This window comes from Rhinolophus sinicus, chromosome 5, assembly GCF_057876585.1.
Source record: "Rhinolophus sinicus isolate RSI-liver-muscle chromosome 5, RSI-T2T, whole genome shotgun sequence".
Classification (NCBI taxonomy): domain Eukaryota; kingdom Metazoa; phylum Chordata; class Mammalia; order Chiroptera; family Rhinolophidae; genus Rhinolophus; species Rhinolophus sinicus.
Genome location: NC_142505.1, coordinates 90,569,851 through 90,588,645, shown reverse-complemented (window position 1 = coordinate 90,588,645; position 18,795 = coordinate 90,569,851). Strand labels below are relative to the sequence as shown.

General features: G+C 43.9%; 1 protein-coding gene across 4 annotated transcripts in view; it reads right to left on the bottom strand.

Moving 5' to 3' along the window:
- Positions 1-18,795, bottom strand: part of SLC36A1 (solute carrier family 36 member 1) — a 217,960-nt gene that overhangs the window by 185,891 nt on the left and 13,274 nt on the right. For all 4 annotated transcript variants that reach the window (XM_019734297.3, XM_019734300.3, XM_019734295.3 and 1 more), the window contains 8 exons: positions 14,950-15,040; positions 14,033-14,121; positions 13,500-13,595; positions 11,405-11,489; positions 10,747-10,965; positions 7,664-7,762; positions 4,918-5,084; positions 1,651-1,820 (listed from right to left, as the gene is read on the bottom strand). In XM_019734297.3, the coding sequence (XP_019589856.3) occupies positions 1,651-1,820; positions 4,918-5,084; positions 7,664-7,762; positions 10,747-10,965; positions 11,405-11,489; positions 13,500-13,595; positions 14,033-14,121; positions 14,950-15,040 (1,016 nt within the window). The remainder of the gene's footprint in view (positions 1-1,650; positions 1,821-4,917; positions 5,085-7,663; positions 7,763-10,746; positions 10,966-11,404; positions 11,490-13,499; positions 13,596-14,032; positions 14,122-14,949; positions 15,041-18,795) is intronic.

Below are 18,795 nucleotides of genomic sequence, written 5' to 3'. Positions count from 1 at the left end.
CTGAATCGAAGCATCAAGAGGGGCTGGCAGAAGACAGGAGTAAAATTAGAGTCCAAGCATCTTATCTGCACACATTAAGGCAATTTGCTGGAAAAGTAAGATATAACCTTCCTTCCCTTGCAGTATTTCTGGGGCAGGAGTGGACCATACACCATCCCGGCCACCAGATTACCTGCTGAGTGGCTGTTTCTACAGGCTGGACTAGGAGAGGACTGAAGGTCTGCCAAATAAAGGCTACAAGGAGAAGCCAGATTCTTGGTTGCCATCAGCTCTCTGGGGCTGGAAAAATCAAGTGTCTACCTGCCCAACAACTACTTAGAACCACCGGCCATAAATCTTCAGAAGGAGTACCACCCAAGATTAAATCAGAAAGTCACGGAAAGGATTTTAATTCCAGAGCTCCAGCGCATTTCTTCTACACAGATATCTAGGATGCTAAGCTTCCACCCACTATCCTTGAAGTAACAAAGAACTGCAGGTGGCTTGAGAAGGTCCAGTCTGGGAGAAGCACTAATCTGTTCCCTTGAGAAGGTCTATTCTGGGATAGGTTCTAGTCTTTCCCTATATTTTGCTTGGGTGGCTGAAAAGGATGGATAGTAACTTGCCTGCCCTTCTCTTGCTAACAGTCAATCGATAAAATCATTTCTGATTTCTCATACTATGAATGCAAACCAGATAACATTCACATATTTCATCCCTAAATACTTAATTCTGGTTCAATTAAAAAATCATAGAGACCTACATTTATTCCAAAGATAGAATGACTAATAAGAAAATATCTGGGACAGCCTCAATATAAAAAGCAAGACGTCTTGTTCCAAAAGAATAAATGTTTTAAAAATAAAATAAAAAGCCAAATATAGCAAAAAGAAAAGTATATGATTCAAGCATTTCAATTTAGAAAGCAATTACAAATCTCATAGTAACTTAAATTAGATAGTATAGATCAATCTTTGGGGGTCTCTATTGTATCAACTCACATCATCTGAGAAAAACAGGAATTAATTTTTATGTTTTAAATTTATACCAGTTTCAACGAACAGCAAATAGGGTGATATCTTGTCTCTTAATTTATATCCCTGGGTGTGCGGTCCGGGGAAGAGGAATAGAACACAAAGTGATAAATCAAACACCTAGTTAACCAATAGAAAAACTTCTCAGAAACATATTTATGTAGACCAACATCCAAAGTGTCTAGAAGAGTATCATGCAGTCTCAAAATGAAATCTAAGGAAGAGACTGTCACACTACAAAAATGACTATTTGAAAAAAACCAATAAACATGCACCCGCTATGAAAGTAACCTATATTCATTACAGATATGGGTAAATGGCTCTCTTTTAGGCTGTTATCATATTTTATATGGAATAACAATTATACGTCTTTTCCATGACTTTCAACCACCTCTGGTACATTCACACCATACTGGTACATAAATGACGGTCCCCATTGCCATGTCCTTTCGAGTACGTATGTCATTGATTCACCTCACCCTCTGGACATGCCTCAACTCTGGAACAGACAGCGTGCCAAGCTTCCTGTTCACCCAGCACTGGCAACTTCACTGCAATGCAAGCTCTCCCTCAACCCTAGGGGCTGGGTGCCCTGTGGGAGAAAACAAACAAGGCAATTCTTTTGTGCTCTACTCACACGTCAGGCAGACCAGCATAGTCCGCACGAACAGGTCGACCACCAGCCCCCAATGCTCAGGCACGCGGGCCACGAAGAAGGGAATAATGATCTCGGCCGGGACGTAGAACTGGAGGGCGTAGGTGAAGAAGATGCCGATGGAGTAGAGCAGCTTCACTGACTGGTACAGCCTGCAGAGAGAGCCCAGATATGTTCAAGCGCCCGTTCTGCACGCTCAGACACTAGCAGGGAGAGTGCAAAATGGTCCCCTTGCAATTTGGCCACATCTATCCAAGTTACAAATGCATGTGTCCTTTGGATCCAGCAATTTCATATGTAGCGATTTATCTTGCAGATATATTTGCACACGTGCACAAAAACATTCAAAATATGCCATTGCAGCATTATTTAAGTACAAAGGCTGAAAAGAGTTTAAGTGTTAATCAGTAAGGAACTGGTTATATAAATCATGGTGTCCCCATACAGCAATTAAAAAGAATGAGGCAGAACTCTTAAGTGCTGACACGGAACTAGCTTTAGGATGTATTATCAATTGAAAAAAGCATGGAGCAGTACGTTTTCTATAGAGTGCTACAATTTGTTGAAAACAGAAAAAAAAAGGGAAAAAGTATTCCCCCTCACCCATACTTCATATGTGACATTCTTACATATACTAAACATCTCCAGAAGGAAACACGAGAAACTGGTTAACATGGTTGCCTCTGAAATGGAAAACTGTAGAACTGGGGACGAGGAGAGGTGAGCGGAAACGTAATGTTTTCAGTATCCCCTTTGAACATTGGGGATCTTTACCGGGGCATATATCCTTTCAAAAATAAAACCAATGAAATTTATAATTAAAATGTATCAAGCTTATTCCCATCCTTCCCATCACAGTTCAGAGCTCCCTGGGATCAGCGGGTAACCATGCAGGACGAGAGGCAGGAGCAGAGCCCACCCGTCCACTCCACTACAGCTGTCTTCCCACGCCTGCTCCCCTCTTCTCAGGGAGACCGTTCACTCACCATGGGGCATCTCTCTCTTCACCCACGCCTAGGACTGTGCTGAGCAGGAAACAAGTCTTACAAGTATGCATGGCTCTGACACGATCACTAAAGGAAAGCCACCCTGCCCCTAAGCAAAGCTCCACATCGAAAGAGACCCTCATGTGTTAAGCAGTGAGGAACGCTGGCCACCCTCCCTTGTTGGAAATGTATTTAAAAGTGGTGGTTGTATCGTGTATAGGTGCATTGAATTTCTCTGTGGTGGAACTTAATCCCTAGATGTTCTGATGCTATAAGCAGAACACCTTGGGAGAGACTGAGTTTGACAAAAGGTCATACTTGCTCCAAGAATAGATAATAAAAACTCTGGAAAAATCAGCTGGTGGCTCTATAATTAAACTCGGTGCAGCACCAAAGCTTTCTGGAATGCTGGGAAGTCCGAAATCAGGAGAGTCACCTACAGAGTTGGCCAAATGACTCGCACCCAGATGGAGACAGAAAGGTAGGAGTAGCTGGGCTTGCAATATCAGAGGGAAGAAGACAGACGCTTATCTGCGGCTTCAGATTAAGTGGCTGCTTCTGCTGCTCCTGACCCATTGATCTTGTTCTGCTGAGCTTCCACCCGATGGGGCGGGAACATTGGGAAATCTCAAAGCAGGTATCAGAGGGAGAGAGAAACAAAGACTTTCTGAAAACAACAGTCCATTTCAGGACTACCACTTGGCTGGCCACACAGCAGACTCAGAACTCTCCTGAGTAGGGGGGGTCCTGTGCTAAACACTGATGACACCACAGAATAAACATTTTTCTCAATTTGTCCCTGCACAATGCCTCACCGATTAGAGCTCTAAAAACCACAAACAGGCAGATCAACCAGGCCCGCCTGAAAGGTTATTCTGATCCCCAGGGCACTCAACAAGCGTCTCAGTGTCTACATACTCACAGCTGTTCTCCACAATGAAATTTTAATCTTCAGAATAGAATGATTGTTGCTTAGAACACACCCTGTGACGTCTATCTTTTTAGGAAGCATTTCAATATATTTCAGTGTTTCCCTACAATACAGCAACTGAGAGTAAGGGAAGTGAGACACTGAAAAGCTCCTAACTGTGGTCCAAGGTGGGAGGCCCCACCTGCACAGCAAGTCGTAACTGCACGGGCGAGACACGCAGAGGGTGGGCACCAAGCATATGTGCCCCGCTCCCTCCCCATCTACTTAGAATGTAGATACTTGACCGTTCTGGATACTTGACCGTTCTGGGCTCAGATTTCCAGGGAGAAATGGTGGATTAGTTGGCTGATCAACCAATCCATTCAGCATGAGCCTCCATAGGAATTACTCATGCAAACAAAGAACAAAGCCCATGGCAGCAGCCTACTTCTCAGTCGCACCAGCATACTATCGCAAAGCGCTTTCTCCTGCACGTCATCTGTTCTTTATGACACTCCTGGCAGGAAGAAATGACTATTCCTGGTTCCCAGAAGAGGGAACTGAGGCAGTGAGAAGCTGTGATTTGTCCGAGGCCACAGAGCTAGGATGTGGCAGCTCACCTCTGACCTCCATGCCCAGGTCGCTTTCTGATAACATTTCTTCATTTAGAAAACGCTTCCGTCTCAGGGCTTATTCCCCACTTTTGTGCAAAAACCATTCATTCACTGGGTGATGATCACGCCCCAGGTACCGGGATAAAAGGGAAGAACAGAGAGTTGCTGTCCTCACAGAGCTTATAGCATGGGGAGGTCGCAGCACACATACACGGACAATTCCAACACAATGGAGTAAGAATTAGGATAGGACGCTAATGGGATCCTGAGGGAGCAGAGAGAAGGGGCATCAGACTTAGACTTGAAGTTGCGGTCGGTGAGTCAGCAGAGAACGTTCCTCCCAAAGAGCAACCCCAGACCAAGTCCTCCTGACGGAGGGGGAATCAGGTGGGGGATGGGGCTGGAGCCTGAAGGGCCGGAGGGCACACGCAGGAGAGCAAGAGGAAGCCTTTGAGGAGTTCTCTCAGCAGCGGGGTGCAGGAGTGTTAGGTGGCTCACACGGGTAACCACGGGGAGCACAGAGCGGAGGGAAGAATAAGACGCAGGCAGGGAGACGGGTTGAAAGGCTTGGTGAGCAGCCAAGGAGGGATGGTGCTGGCTTGGGCAGGATGGGGGGACAGCAGTGGGCTAACGTGAAGCGGGCTGACCTCAGGGATAGGCAGGAGGAAGAACCCACGTTGTGGCCCATGAGTTTAAAAAAACACCCCGTGCTCCCGGGTTCCCACCCTCCTTCACGTACCAGCAGTTGGGCAGGTTGAGGGTTATGCTGCCTTGGATATCAGCGCCAAATTGCAGGTACCCCAGACACCCCAGGCTGATGTAGAGGGCTGTGATGATGGCCATTCCCACATACAGGATGACTGGAAATTTCCGAGGATCCTTCATTTTGTTCTCAAGAGGCAGAACCTATGAGAGTAGTGACAGAGAAAAGAAAGCATAGAAAAAAGCCACATGAATAGCCAAGAAAAAATGAAATATTCTCAAAAAAAAAAAAAAGTTAACTTCTTTAGCCCCAGGATTCCCCCAAAACACATCCGTCCTCTATTAGACAAACAAATAAATGCCAGTTGTTTGCTCAGAAGTTCCGCTGGCAGAGCGTCAGGAGACCTAGCGTCTGCTGTGTAAGCTGGGTAGTCCTGAATGGGCAGGGCGGACAGCGCCGGAAGCCGAAACTCCTGGTCGGGCCAGTGCTCTGCCTCCTGCTCTAAGACCCCTGAGGGTGGGCGTGCTCTTTGACCCCACATTCAGCCACCTGCAACCAGCAGATCCTTCCGCATCATGCCCACCTGGAAGGGATGCTGGTGGTGGCACAGAGCAGCTGTACCTCACCTGAGATCACAGCTCCGCTAACCTGTCCAAAGAACACAAAACACAGGTCAGGGAAAAGTGCCGCTCGAGTCCCCAGAACCTGTCACCTTACCTCAAAAAGAGGCAGGCACCAGCAGTGACAAGCTAAACCTCCAAGTTAGAAAAACTGAGGTGCTGGGGTGGCATGACTTAATAGTGGGTTTTGGAGATTCTGGATCACGAAGGTGTATAACAAAACCCAGTTTTCAGGCTCCCGTTTCAAACCATTGACCCTTGCCACCTCCTCCCTAACAGCGGAGGACATTCTTTAACTTCAGCTAAAGCAAAGGAAAGACTAGGAAGACAGGAATGGGGAAAACAGCAGGTGTGACTGTGACAATCTTAGCAATCTGCCATCAACTGCACCTGACATGCTGACAAGGAAAAGCAACACAGCAGTAACTACAAACCAACTCGAACGTTGTCTTTCCACTCATTCTCCTCACAGGCCTGCAGCCATGAGGCAGAGCAGGTCTGTGCCAGACACACCCCGCAGACACCACGAGCCAAAGTCTGGTGCTCTGAGGGCACCTGAGGGCATTTCTCGCTGGCCTGCAGCAGCACCCTCCCCACCAGCTCAAGGGTCCCAAGCTACAGTGATCCACATCCGATAAGGATCACTTTCTAAACTTTCCTTCCATTTCCTCCTCTGGAGAGGGCAGGGAGCCCACGTCCTCCATGTCTGTCCTCCAGGCCTCGGCCAGCGGCACAAAAAGAGAGAGCCCCGTGAGCAAACCGTGAGCAGTGCCACTTTCCCTGGACACACTTGACAGCCCCCAGATCCAAACTAAGAGTCAAAACAGATTTCTTTCTATTGTAAAAACGGAAAACACAGAGAAATCTTGCAGTAACAGGTAACGATGATTACAGAATGACTCCACACCCAGCCTCAGCTAATGAAATGAAGCAGGAACAACTTCTGCTCTGTGCTCTTAGGGAAAATTGATCAACATAGTACAATGCTCCTTGGGAACCAGGGTCTCCGGCATCCATCCACACTTACTCAACCTCTTCTTTCAGGTCCTGAGTACTCGGGACCTTTCTCACTGCTGCAGTGTGGGCCCATTCAGGCCTCTGCCCCAGCAGCCCAGAAATCATTGGCATTTGTGAACCCAGGTGACACATTCTTCTTGGTCCATGAGAAGCCCCAAGAAAGAGCATAGGGAAATGTTTATAACCTCAGGACAACAACCTACACATGATCGATCACTCAGAAAGCCACCCTTGTGATGTTAGAGCCTTAACACATTCCATCAACACGACTGGGGCAATTCCTCAGTATTTTGACCAAAAAATCTGTTGTGCTGCCAGATTTTCTCAAAAGTATATAAGGTGACAGTGAAATCAAATGGGGACAAAAAGATATTCCATGAAAGGAGAAGTGTCTTCCCATTTCCTAAGCCGTTGGCCAGCAGAGGTAATAATTTTCTTCAGAGAAGAATTCTGGACCTTTATTATGAAAAATACAAATAAAAATCAATTTAGGTACAACTGAGAGGCAGATTTGGTGAAATCACCAGTGATGGGGGGAAGCTGAGTTAGGAGTGAAGGCTACTCATTTACACCAAGAAAATACTGCACACCAACGATCGAGGGCAGAGAAATTATTCGTATGTTTATGGATTTAATAATAAAATCAACAGTATTATTAATGCAAATAAAAATTATTTAAGGCTCACCATATGTCAGGGACTGTGCAAAGCACTTCACACATATTTCATTTAATCCTGAAACTACTAATCATTAAGCTCACTTTCCGGATGCAAACAACAAAGGCCCAGAGAGGTTAAGTCCTTGCACAAGGTCACACAGCTACTCTTTGGCAGGAGGACTTACACCCAAGTCAGGCTGAATCTAGATCCTCCATTCCTAATGGCCATGTACTATTAATTACTGCACACACAGGAGATGAGTATGCAAAAGACGTCATTTACATTGGAGAATGTAAACATTCTGCAATTACATACAATTTATTTTCAAATGTTGGAGCTGGGGAACTTCAGTAGAATCCCTGAAACACTATTCACAGACTGGCTCGTAAGTCTCAGAAGATCATTTCTAATAGCATTTCCTCAGCATTCCTTAAAGCAGACCTCTAGGACACCAAGGGTACCAGAGAATCACAGTGCAAGTCTTACCATCCCGATGCCTTCGAATGCAAAAATGGCCGTGCCAAAGAACAGAGGGTAGGTCTTCCAGGATGCCACCAAGGGGAGGCGGCTGGGGTTTGGAATCCTCTGAAAGACAGAAAATAAAACAAAGGCTACACAGAGGTTCAAGATTTTAACCCCAATATCAGACAGGTCATACCTTTTCCTAAATCCAAGATTCTCAGAAGGGAGAAAGTGTGACATTTGACACTTGATTTGGGGATATTTAGTCTTTGTATTTTTTTCCCTTCAGGCTGAGAAAACCCTACTTGCTTTGGGGAAGGACTAGCCCAATGTACCATAAAAAACTCAAATGCTGGAGCTTGCATACAAATAGTCACCTTCTTTCCCTAGGTAACCCCATCTCCAGAAATTTAATTGAGTTGAATAAATAATCAAAGTACGAAAGAAGTTGAGCAAAGCTATTTATTAGTAACTAAAAACAACCTAAATGTTCCCAAACAAGTGAACATTCAGTTTACTGCACAACTATACCACAGACTATCATGCACTATTTAAAAAGTAAAAATTGAGATAACTAAGTAGCACATGAAAAACTGCTTATGAAATAATAGTAAAAAAATTTCTAAATTTACATATTCACTATAATACAACTATAAATACAAATATAAACACTCCACACAGATAAAGCTGGAAGGGAAGGTGGTAAATTTTTAGACAAGCTCTTTTTCTTTTTTTTCTCTAATTTTCCTTCTTTCTTTTCTATTTTTCTTTCTTTTTTAATTCTTGTGAATGACTTGAGTACTTGTAAAATATTATTGATGGGTACATGACAGGACTATTAGAACATATGGGTAAAATGAGCAAAAAGAGCATTTAAAAAACAGGCAAATAAACAAGTCAAGGCAATTGTCAACTGCAGGTACAATGTAAGGCTGTACAATCAAGGAGGTGCAGACATAGAATCCTGTCTGGCTCACCATGGACAGGAGTCCCCAGCGTTGAAGGAACAGGACGTGGAGTGGGGCAGAAGCTGCCGTCCTTTTAGAATTTGGCTTTTTAAACCATGTGCATACATTGCTTAAGTCAAAATAAAAATTGACTTTTCAACTGCCTTTTACCATGTTTCAAAACTGATTGCACTAGAAAGGTATTTAGATAATATGGACATGTTCTAACAGTGACAGAATAGGATCAGTGAACAAAGGAAGATCTAGTATTAATCTCTGTAATAGGCTTCTCTTTGAAAGGTTTCAAAGTAATTATATGTGGTCTCCCTAAAATACAAAGAATTTAAAAATACTTTTTTTCTGAGCCTCTGCTAAGAAATCAGTTAGATCTCTTTACAAGAAGCATTTCAGTACCTGGGATGAAGACAGACTAATAAATATTTTTTCTCTACGATGAGACGATGAGACGAGAGGGAGAGTGCTCTGTAATTATTTCTGAGTCACAGTGTAACGTAAGTTCCTGGAAACAGGAGCGATCTGTTGGTTAGTGGATGACTACTGCCCAAATTCATACATCGGATCAGGCTAAGGTAGCAGAGACGGAATTTCAGAATACATGTCTGGGGATACTAGAGTGAATGAGACCAGCGGAAGGAATTCATTGTCATTTCTCCAGTGCAGCTGTCCATACTTTTTTATGACCCAATGTTTTCCTAGAAACCACATCAGAGGGTAACTGGGTTCCTGCTAAGCAGACTGTGTGAAAATGAGGTAATGTTCACCTCTCAGACTGACCAAAATTAAAAAGACTGATATAGCCAGTGTTGACTAGGGTGGGAAACTTATGTACTGTGGAAGGGAGTCTATATGAAATCAGTAGATTTGTTTTGGAAAAAACAACCTGACAATATAAAAAACTCAAAAGTACATACTCTTCAGCAATTGCATCTCTAGATAAATATCTTGGAGAAATATTCATGACATCATAAAGGAAGGCATAAAGAAATTCACTCTCATAATACTGAAATAATACTAAAAATTACGAATGACCCGCTAGTCCACTGATTGGGGACTAATTAAATAAACTAAGGTACATCTATTCTGAGAGACTATGTAGCAATTGAAAAGAATGAGGCAAAATCAGGGGCAAAATCAGGAAAAAAAAAACATGGAAAGCTCTCTGAGGCATCGTCAAGGGAAAAAAAGCAAGGTAAACAAAAACTACATATAATAATTTTTTAAATTATGTTTTAAAAAAACAAAACGTATTTTTGTTTTATACATTTCTGTGCATACTAATATGGTGTGTAATGCACTCATAGGACCTAAAAGGAGACAGACCAATCACACCCAGTGGATCCCTGAGAGGAGGAAACTCAGGGTGGTGAGTGATGTCGGGTTCAACAGGTACTTGTGTTGTCTGCATTTTAATTAGTATGTATTGATGAGTTATTTGGGGAGTTAAATTTAAATGCATTTTTTAAAGTTATGCTTTTATTCCCCTGCCTTCACTCTTTTCCTTTTCTCAAGTTTTGGCAAAATGCATTGTCTTGTCCAGAAACAGCCAGTATGTAAGGGAACATTTTCCTCAGCCTGATCTACCTATCTATTAATATACATAGATGTCATCTCGTGTACTGCTCCACAGAGCTGCTCACATGGGCTGTGCAAAAAGGAACAATAACTGGATTTATAATATTGGCAAATAAACATAAAACTGGAGTAGTAACGGACTATTTTATCTAAACATAGGTTAGAAGAGCTGGTTTTTATTTTCATCTTAATATTTTTCTCTATTTTCCAATCTTACACGATGATCATACATGAACTGTCTAATTGGGAAAAGTCTAAATTAGTGATCTCAAGGCGGGTGATTTTGCCCCCCAGGAATGTTTGGCAACATCTGGAGACATTGTTGATTGTCACAACTAGCCCCTAGTGGGGAGAGACCAGGGAGGCTGCAAAATATCCCATGATGCACAGGATAGCCCCCCTCGAAAAAAGAGGCATCTTGCCCAAAATGTCAATAGTGCCGAGGTTGAGAACCCCTAAGCTAAATATACCACACAGAAGTAACACACCCCTAGTTACACTCTAGTTGGTTGTGTTGTTTGTTTCTTTGATTGTTGAACAGATGGAGGAGGAAGGCTGGGCTCATACCTGAACAATGAACTGATAGATCATGACCAGGCTGACCAGCATGCTGATGTTGGCCAACAGGGAGAAGATGGACAGGACCCTGAGGTTCCTGACAAAAACCAGCAGCACCAGGAAGGGCAGGAAGGTGAGCATGTAGAGTCTCGAGTCCATGGTGGGAGTCAGAATCACCGTCTCGTTGTTGTTGCAGTTGTTGGTGGTCCCATTGGCCGCTTCTATGACCTAGAATGAGGGCAAGACAAGAAAGAGAAAAAGCTTCTCAATGACAAAGCCCAGTGGACCTCCCACTGAAAGGGGTTCCTAACTAAAGGTTCAGCATGTGAACAAGGCCGTACCGAAATCTGTGGTCGGTGAACCATCTTTGGAGATCTTCATAATTACCATAGCAACCCAACCGGATGAGCTGCGTTTGATCATATCTTACCTAATGACAGGAGGACAGACGACATCTTCAGGTTTCTCGATGCCCTAGATCTTTCGATGAAATCAAACAAAAGACCCTGTTCTATGTAAGGTGTTCTATGTAAAGAATCTTAATTATTTTGTTGACCAAAACTGGTTTGAAAAGGAATCCTAAACAGAAAGTCCACTCATCTCTTGCCTCTCTCTCTCTCTCTCTCTTTCTCTCTCTCTCTCTCTCTTTAACCAGGGTCCTCCCTACCTGTTTAAAGTTGTCAGCCAGAAAGACAAAATAGACACAGCAGAATCCCAGCTGCGTGACAATCAGGAAGAAGTCCACGATGTGCCTGAGGGTGGAGAGGGAAGGAATACAAAGATCATGACGAGAAAAGGCAAGACTCCCAGAGACAGGTGTTTGAACAGTGCTCGTGCCCCAGTCATCACAGACCCTTTCCATCAGGTGACAGGAATGAGTGCGCCCTGGTGAGAGGAGGAAACGTGCTAGGTGCCACCGGTCTGGAGCTCTGGAGGAAGGTGAAGGAGGTGCTAGCGCGTGATTTCTAAGGTCCCCTTCCTGGTTCTTGTCTGATGCTGTATGAGGTTAGGTAATCCCAAGACTGGAAAGGCCAGAGCTGAGCACACACCCCAGGACCACTGCCCAGCCCCTCCCCAGGGCCCGCCTGTCCCATCTCACACTGTTTGTTCTAAAGCTACTGGTAACTCTCAGCATAACAGCCCAGGAAGTGGACCCCTTCACAGTCTCTTTCTAGAACTCGGACCCAAGAACCAACCTACTCTCACATAAGTACACAGAAGTAGATATACCCAAACAGACTGCTGGTTGAAGCACTGTTACAACAGCAACAGCTGGTAACAACCTAAGAGGTCATCAAAAGAGAATGATTATAGACCATTCTTAAATGGAATAGTATACAGCAGGTAATAAGCATATGCTAACCCTGTATGTGCTGATAGAGACATGACTGACTTTTAAGGGAAAAAATAAGTTTCCAAACAGTATGCAGTATGGTTAATTTGTATAAAAAAACTAAGAACATGTGTGTATTTGTAGAGAGAGAAATTCCAAAAGTATTCCCAGGCCAACTATGACCAGTACACACGTTTATTTTTCACTGTATGTCCTATACTTTGTTCAAAAAAATTTTTTTTACCATGAGTACACATTAATTTTATTAAAGGAAAGAAGGGAGGGAGTGAGAGGGTGAGGAAGAAAGGGGGCAAGGGGAGCCATGGGGAGAGAGGGAAAGAGGGAGAGAGAGAAAGAGAGGAAGAAGAGAAGGGGGAAGGGAAAGACAAGGAGAGAAGGAGAGAAGGAGAGAAGGAGAGAGGGCAACGGAGGGAGGGAAGAATCAACCAACGACCAACCAACCAACAGTGGTCACTTGGCAATGTGGCTTCTTCTCCCAATCACAGAAATTTTGCCAAAAGAATGACATAAAGCTGCATCACAGGAGGACGCTGACAATCAGTGAAGGTGAAAATCTCCCTATGACCACAAAAAGGAGTTTTTCTGGAGAACACAGTTTTACTGTGGTTCAATTTTAAAAAATAAAAAGGAGTTGGCCCTTCATGGTATCAACTTTCTACATCTAAATATGATGTTTCCTCAAATAGAAAACAAAAAGTAGACTATTTCCCTTCACGCAGCTGATGAATCACCATAAGGAGAAATTTCCAAATACCTCCGAAAATGTCTCTTTCTCTAATAAACCCATTTGTTCTAGCTCACCTCGCCAGCTCATCTCACGTCCTCCTTGAAGCCTTCCTTCTCCCGTCCCTGCCCTTAAAGCACCTGCCATGTGTGCTTCTCATCTGGCAGAGCGGACAAGAGAATCTTGAAAGCTCCTCCCCTCTTAGGGCCTAGGATGTATTTCTAGCTCAGGACACTCTCTTCCTACTGGTTTACACTATTCCTGATCTCTTGTTTACCAGCTTCTCACGCACCTTTTTCCTCAGAAAGACTATAAGCCCCTGGATGGACAGGACCACATAATCCTGTTTTGTACCACTCCTGAGAGATTACTTATATGTGCTGAACAAATGAAGGAATGAAACATAATCACTGGTCATAGACTGTCAAAGCTGGAACGGTCATAGACTGTCAAAGTGATCTTTCATGCTGCATATTTTACCAGTGAAGAAACTGAGGCCCTGAGAAGGGAAGAGTCACACAGCCCAACATCACACAGATTCCCACTGGAAGAGCTGAGCTAGAACAAGTCCTGACCCAAATGATGCTTTTTCCACTACTTACAGTCTCTCCCACATGTCACCCACCTCTCTGAAGACCTCCACACTGGGAGGCCATAGCCACAAGGAGAGAGGAAACCGGTTACCTTCCCCAGTGTGCATGGTTCCGGAGCCAGGAGCTGGGGCTGGATTCCAGTCCGTACATCACTGTCTCCCCATAGTCCACAAAGGGCTTATTCAGTCTGGGGGGCGGGGAGAGACAGAGGAAGGGCAGAGCGCGTGGGTTAGACAATGACGAAACAGATGGAGTTCAATGAGACCTGGGTCAACTCCCTATCTGTCATCTTGGAGATACCACTGATTCCCGGACTGAATGCTCTCAAGGAGCAGAAGTGTTAAGTCAATGGGACACTCACTTTCATTATAATTAATGATTTGGCAGAATCATTTCAATGGGTAAATATTACAAAGCACGTAAAATTAGAATGTGCTCTGTCCATGGGACGTAAGTAAACTCAAAAGATGACACGTGCTGAAAAAGAACACAAACTACCTCGGCAGCCACCCTCGGCTAGCACCGAGCATTCAGAGTGGTCGGTGGAAGTGCGCACTTTCAGGCTTGGTGATGGAACCCAAGAGGACAATGCATCCCTCGAGCGGCCGCGCAGGGGACTCTCACCTTCGGCAGAAGTGGTGAGCACATTTCACCAGGATGCCCATGCAGTGCACGGCCACGATGCCTATCACCAGCAGGCTGAGGGGACCCATCTGGGGACAGACATGGGCAAGAGAGGGAGAGACAAGCGGGGAGCATTAGGAGTGAGCCAACAGAGGCTGGATCTGCAAATGATCACAACGCTACTAAGGCACTTGGCGATGACAGAACTTGTAGCACAGCGTTAGAAACAGAAATGTGATCCCAGAGATCAGCTCAGTGAGGCGGTACCATCTGAGCCTTAGCAGGCTTTCGAGAGGATTTATCTTGTGGAGAAGAACGACACAAGACAAGGCTGTTCCAAGCCTCCTGCCCAGCAGAACAGAAGGCTCCTAAGAATGCCTGGAAAGAAGAGATGGGTGGAGAGGTGTGTGGGAGAGGGGAGTTCTCTTTAACGCAATACCGGATCAAGAAAGACTGCCCTTAACGAAGGCCAATCTGCGTCTCGGGGCCATCTCCAACTCCAAAAGAAACCAGAACGGCTTTGGACAGTCTATAGGGGGTGAAGTGTAAAAGGAAAACATTCTCAGAGTCGGCCGTTCAGAGCTGGGGTGTGGAAGGACTGTGTAGAAAATGGACAGACTCATGCCACTAATTCATTCCTTACCATTATTGACAGAAACTGCCTGAGACATTTTAAGGACATCTGCCCTACCTGGAAGTGAAGGCGGGAATTTCTGTCTGCTTTATTTACTGGCACACAGAAGGCCCTCAATAAATATCTTTAGACAAATGAACATCTGGATTTTGTTTTCTTCTCAGCTGAATTTTTTTTCAAAAGCTTCCCATTTTACAATGTTTTAAATGAAGTATAATTTTTTGAAAACCCACTGTCTCCCAAAACTTGTCATGATACTTCCCTCCACCAGGCAGACCCTTACCAAGATGCCTGCATTTTTCACTGCCAGGGGCAGCCCCAGGAGTCCTGTGCCAATGTTGCCTTTTAACAGGTGGATCAAGGTCTGGAACCATCTGAAGCAGGAAGAAGGTAGACAAGGGCATGTTAACAGCAGTTTCTAAGCACTTGGCACTGTGCAAAGTGCCTTCATGTACCATCACCACATTCAATTTCCACAACAAGTGTTAACTTCATTTTATGGCTGAGGAAGCAACTTGCTCAAGCTCACACACTTGGTAAAGATTCAAACCTAGGCCACCTGACCCCCAAGCCTGCTCTTCTAACCACTGGGCTATTAAGCTCCTCTCCCCATGGCATTTCTGAGAACCCCCTCTTTCTTGGCGATTAGACCAGAGGGATGGTGGGGTTCTTTCTAGGCACTCTATCCTTTCCTAGTGTATCTGGGCCTGGTTTTCACCATAGACTGTGAAAAATCAGATCCCCAAAGATGACAAGCTTAACTGTATGGGACAGACACTGGTGTGAGAGAAGAGGGGAAATGAAAAAAAAATAGAAGCCCAAAACCCTTAAGAGAAAGTTTTATGCAAAGTGAACAGAGCAAAAGTCATTCAATACCTGAATAGGCCAGAAGTCTCTGGTGTACTTTGCATTTGAAACAGAAAAAAGTCAAATGTCATAGAGTCCTAGGATTGGAGAAGCCCTCTTCAGACAGTCACCTAGTTTATCCTTCTGCCTGCAGATTTTTCCCTCACCTATTGCATGTTACTAAAAGAGAGACCATATTAAGACCCATCTGCAACCCCTGGAAAGGAATTTTACTTTTGGTAACATTTCTCCTTCTACCTCCAGGAAACCTCTTGAGTTTCCTACTGTCGCCAAGCTTTGCAGGAAAGATCAAGGAAACTGCTTCAAGTCTAAAGAGAAGAGGCTGAGTGCTCTCCTGGACTATCCTGAGCAAACAGCTTAAGGACCGGACCACAAGGGTCCAGGGTGACTCTTTCATTACCAGCAGTCAGTGACCAGGAGGTTATGGGAAGGAAGATGGGCCAATCAAATGTTTATCTTAGCAAATGTTTAATCCACTTAAGGGCAAAGGTAAGCACTGTACCAAACCCACCTGCCTCCCAGAACCAGCCCCCCGCCCCCGCCCCCATTGCTTCTGAGCTGAATTTTATTAATGCTTAGGCCCCTCTAGCCCTGACTCTGCCACTAACTCCATATGACAATTCCCTTCCCTTCTCTGGACCTGTTGTCTCATCTGTAGAGTGAGGGGACTGGACTAGGACAGCATACTTCCCAATTTCAGCTCCCCAACACCAGGATTCTAGGCGACTGACCAAAATGACTCCTTTTAATCAATGGCCCCAAACTGGGATTAGCCAAAACCATATGAGTATCACAAAATCAACCCCAAGGACTGCAAAGTCTTAACTATGGAATGGGAGGTGTGAGGGAGAAATAAACCTTGTAAATCTTTGCTGTTCTCTTTATGCTCCAAATCAGTAGTTCTTATACTTTTTGGTCTCAGGACCCTTGATGTCCTTATACATTATTGAGGATCCCAAACAGCTTTTCCTTATGTGGGTTCTGTCTGCTGACATATACTATATTACACATTAAAACTGAGAAATTGTGTATTTATTAATTTAAAATAACAATAAACCAATTACATGCTAATATAAGATTTTTAATGAACAGTAACTCTATTTTCCAAAAAGTAAAATGTGAGAAGAATGGCACTAGTTTACTTTTTTGCAAACCTCTTTAGTGCCTTGTTTAATAGAAGACAGCTGGATGACGTACTGCGGCATTCACTCCGCTGCTATATGTTGCTTTGGTTGAAATATATAGAAAAATCTGTCCCCACACTGATACGTAGCTGGAAAAGGAAGGCGTACTTTCATCACCTCTTCAGAAAATTGTGCTTATTTTTCTCTGATACTACACCAAACTCCATACGTGGTCATTTCTTGGAAGTTAGTTGTAACGTGGAATCCGAACTTTTCATCCTCTATTACGTGAAAACCTACGGGTGATACTGCTCGTTGAATGATCTTTTATCCATGCCCAGTTTTCTAACATCACACGTTAGTCTTGGAAGATAGTGGTTCTCTGGGCTACGCAGGTCTTTCAATGCTGGCATATTACCTTATACAATATTTAAAAAATCACATTTATTACTATCATCAATGATCTCATCACAGAACCTTTAAGTTGACGGGAGCCATCCGGGTCACAGTACTGGATACAAGTTTTTTTCTAATTTTATTATGGGCAATAAATACTGCTGACTGTTTTATTTCAGGTGATGGTCTCATTCCTTTCATTTTCAAGAAAATGTCTACCAAGTACTCAGGTCTGAATAACCTATAGCTTGCAAATTAGTCTTTCTAGCAAAAATAGTGTTCTATGGGAAAAAAGCAGCTAATTCAGTTCACAACTCAAATAATCACTCAAGGTCTTTTCCTTGAGATAAGTATTATACCTTGGTATGTAGCAGAAGTGCTTCATGCCTATTTACCATATTGCCACACAACTATTAACAGACCTGTACTAATGGGTCAAGATTAATGAAATTAGTAATCTGACTGCTTCACCAAGGACATGCTTAGTGAAACTGGCTTATTATTTGCACGTGAATGGCAGTGAGAAATACACTGACAACTAGTGTAATTTGGTACCGCTGCCTTGACTTATACTACGGCGCCAGCAGTTTTACCCACCATTGCTTCTGTACCGTCAGTGCAAATGTCAACACACTGAAAAGGAAAATAACATCTTAGCGTTATTATGAAAATAGTTTTGACTTCTCAGACTTCTTGAAATGGTCTCGGGAACCCCCAGGGTTTGAAGACCACTCTATGCCCATGGCTGCTCCACATAACAGAGAGAAAGCCAGTTTCAGTCAACTGTTTTCTCAGTCTGCCAGCCTGGGGAAGAATGACCAAGGCTCAATCAAAGCTGGTACAGTGTAACTCAATTGAGCAAGAAGAAGAAAAATTTGCCCAATGCAGTAAAATGAGGCTGTCGCCAAAACAGTTAACAGCCTGATAACATCAAATGTTAGGAAGTAACCTCACGAAGCACATCTGCATGGAAGTGTTTGGGTATTTGCACCCGATTCAGGATTTTTACTGAGTCCCTAAACCCCGAGAAGAGCCAGGGGTGTGTGCCTATATATGCAGTAGGCTAAGAGGTACTTCCAGGTACTTTGTTCCTTGGCCAAGGCACAGAGACAAGGAATCCAGCTCAAAAACCGGTTCCTAATACTTCTCACAGATGAGAAATTCAGGGGGGCTAACAGGGTCCTGCAAATCAGCTTATACCTTAATCATTCCTGGCATGTTTTCTATAATACTTGTGTGGACTCAGCTCCCAGGAAAGTACTCAACCAACCTTCCAAGTCTCCAGGGAGCACTTTTCCCTGGACCACTTATGATGGGACTGTGATACCTGTCATCACTTACAAATGGGCTTTCCTGGTCACCTATCTTGTATCACAATATCAGGACAGGGTACCCCTCAGAAGAAAGCATACCCTGGAAAATATCCCAACACAATCCCAAGGAAGGTATCGTCTGTCTGCTCAATTTCCAACAAACAAGGGGATATAATATGGGTAGACTAATGTGAAAAAAAAAAAAAAAAAGAGAGATATTCAGAATAGCTAACAGGCATGCATTAGCTTCAATGCATATAAAACCTATGAGCTACCATCCTGGAGTTGCTAGCTGGTTGGTTTTGAACTTCAGAGAGGTCCCTTTAAAAATTTAAATCTAGACCATATGGCAAGCATTGCATAGATAAGCTGATGCCTGAGAACAAGGAGCAAAAACTGGAAGGGAAACTATAGAGAAACTTAGAAGAC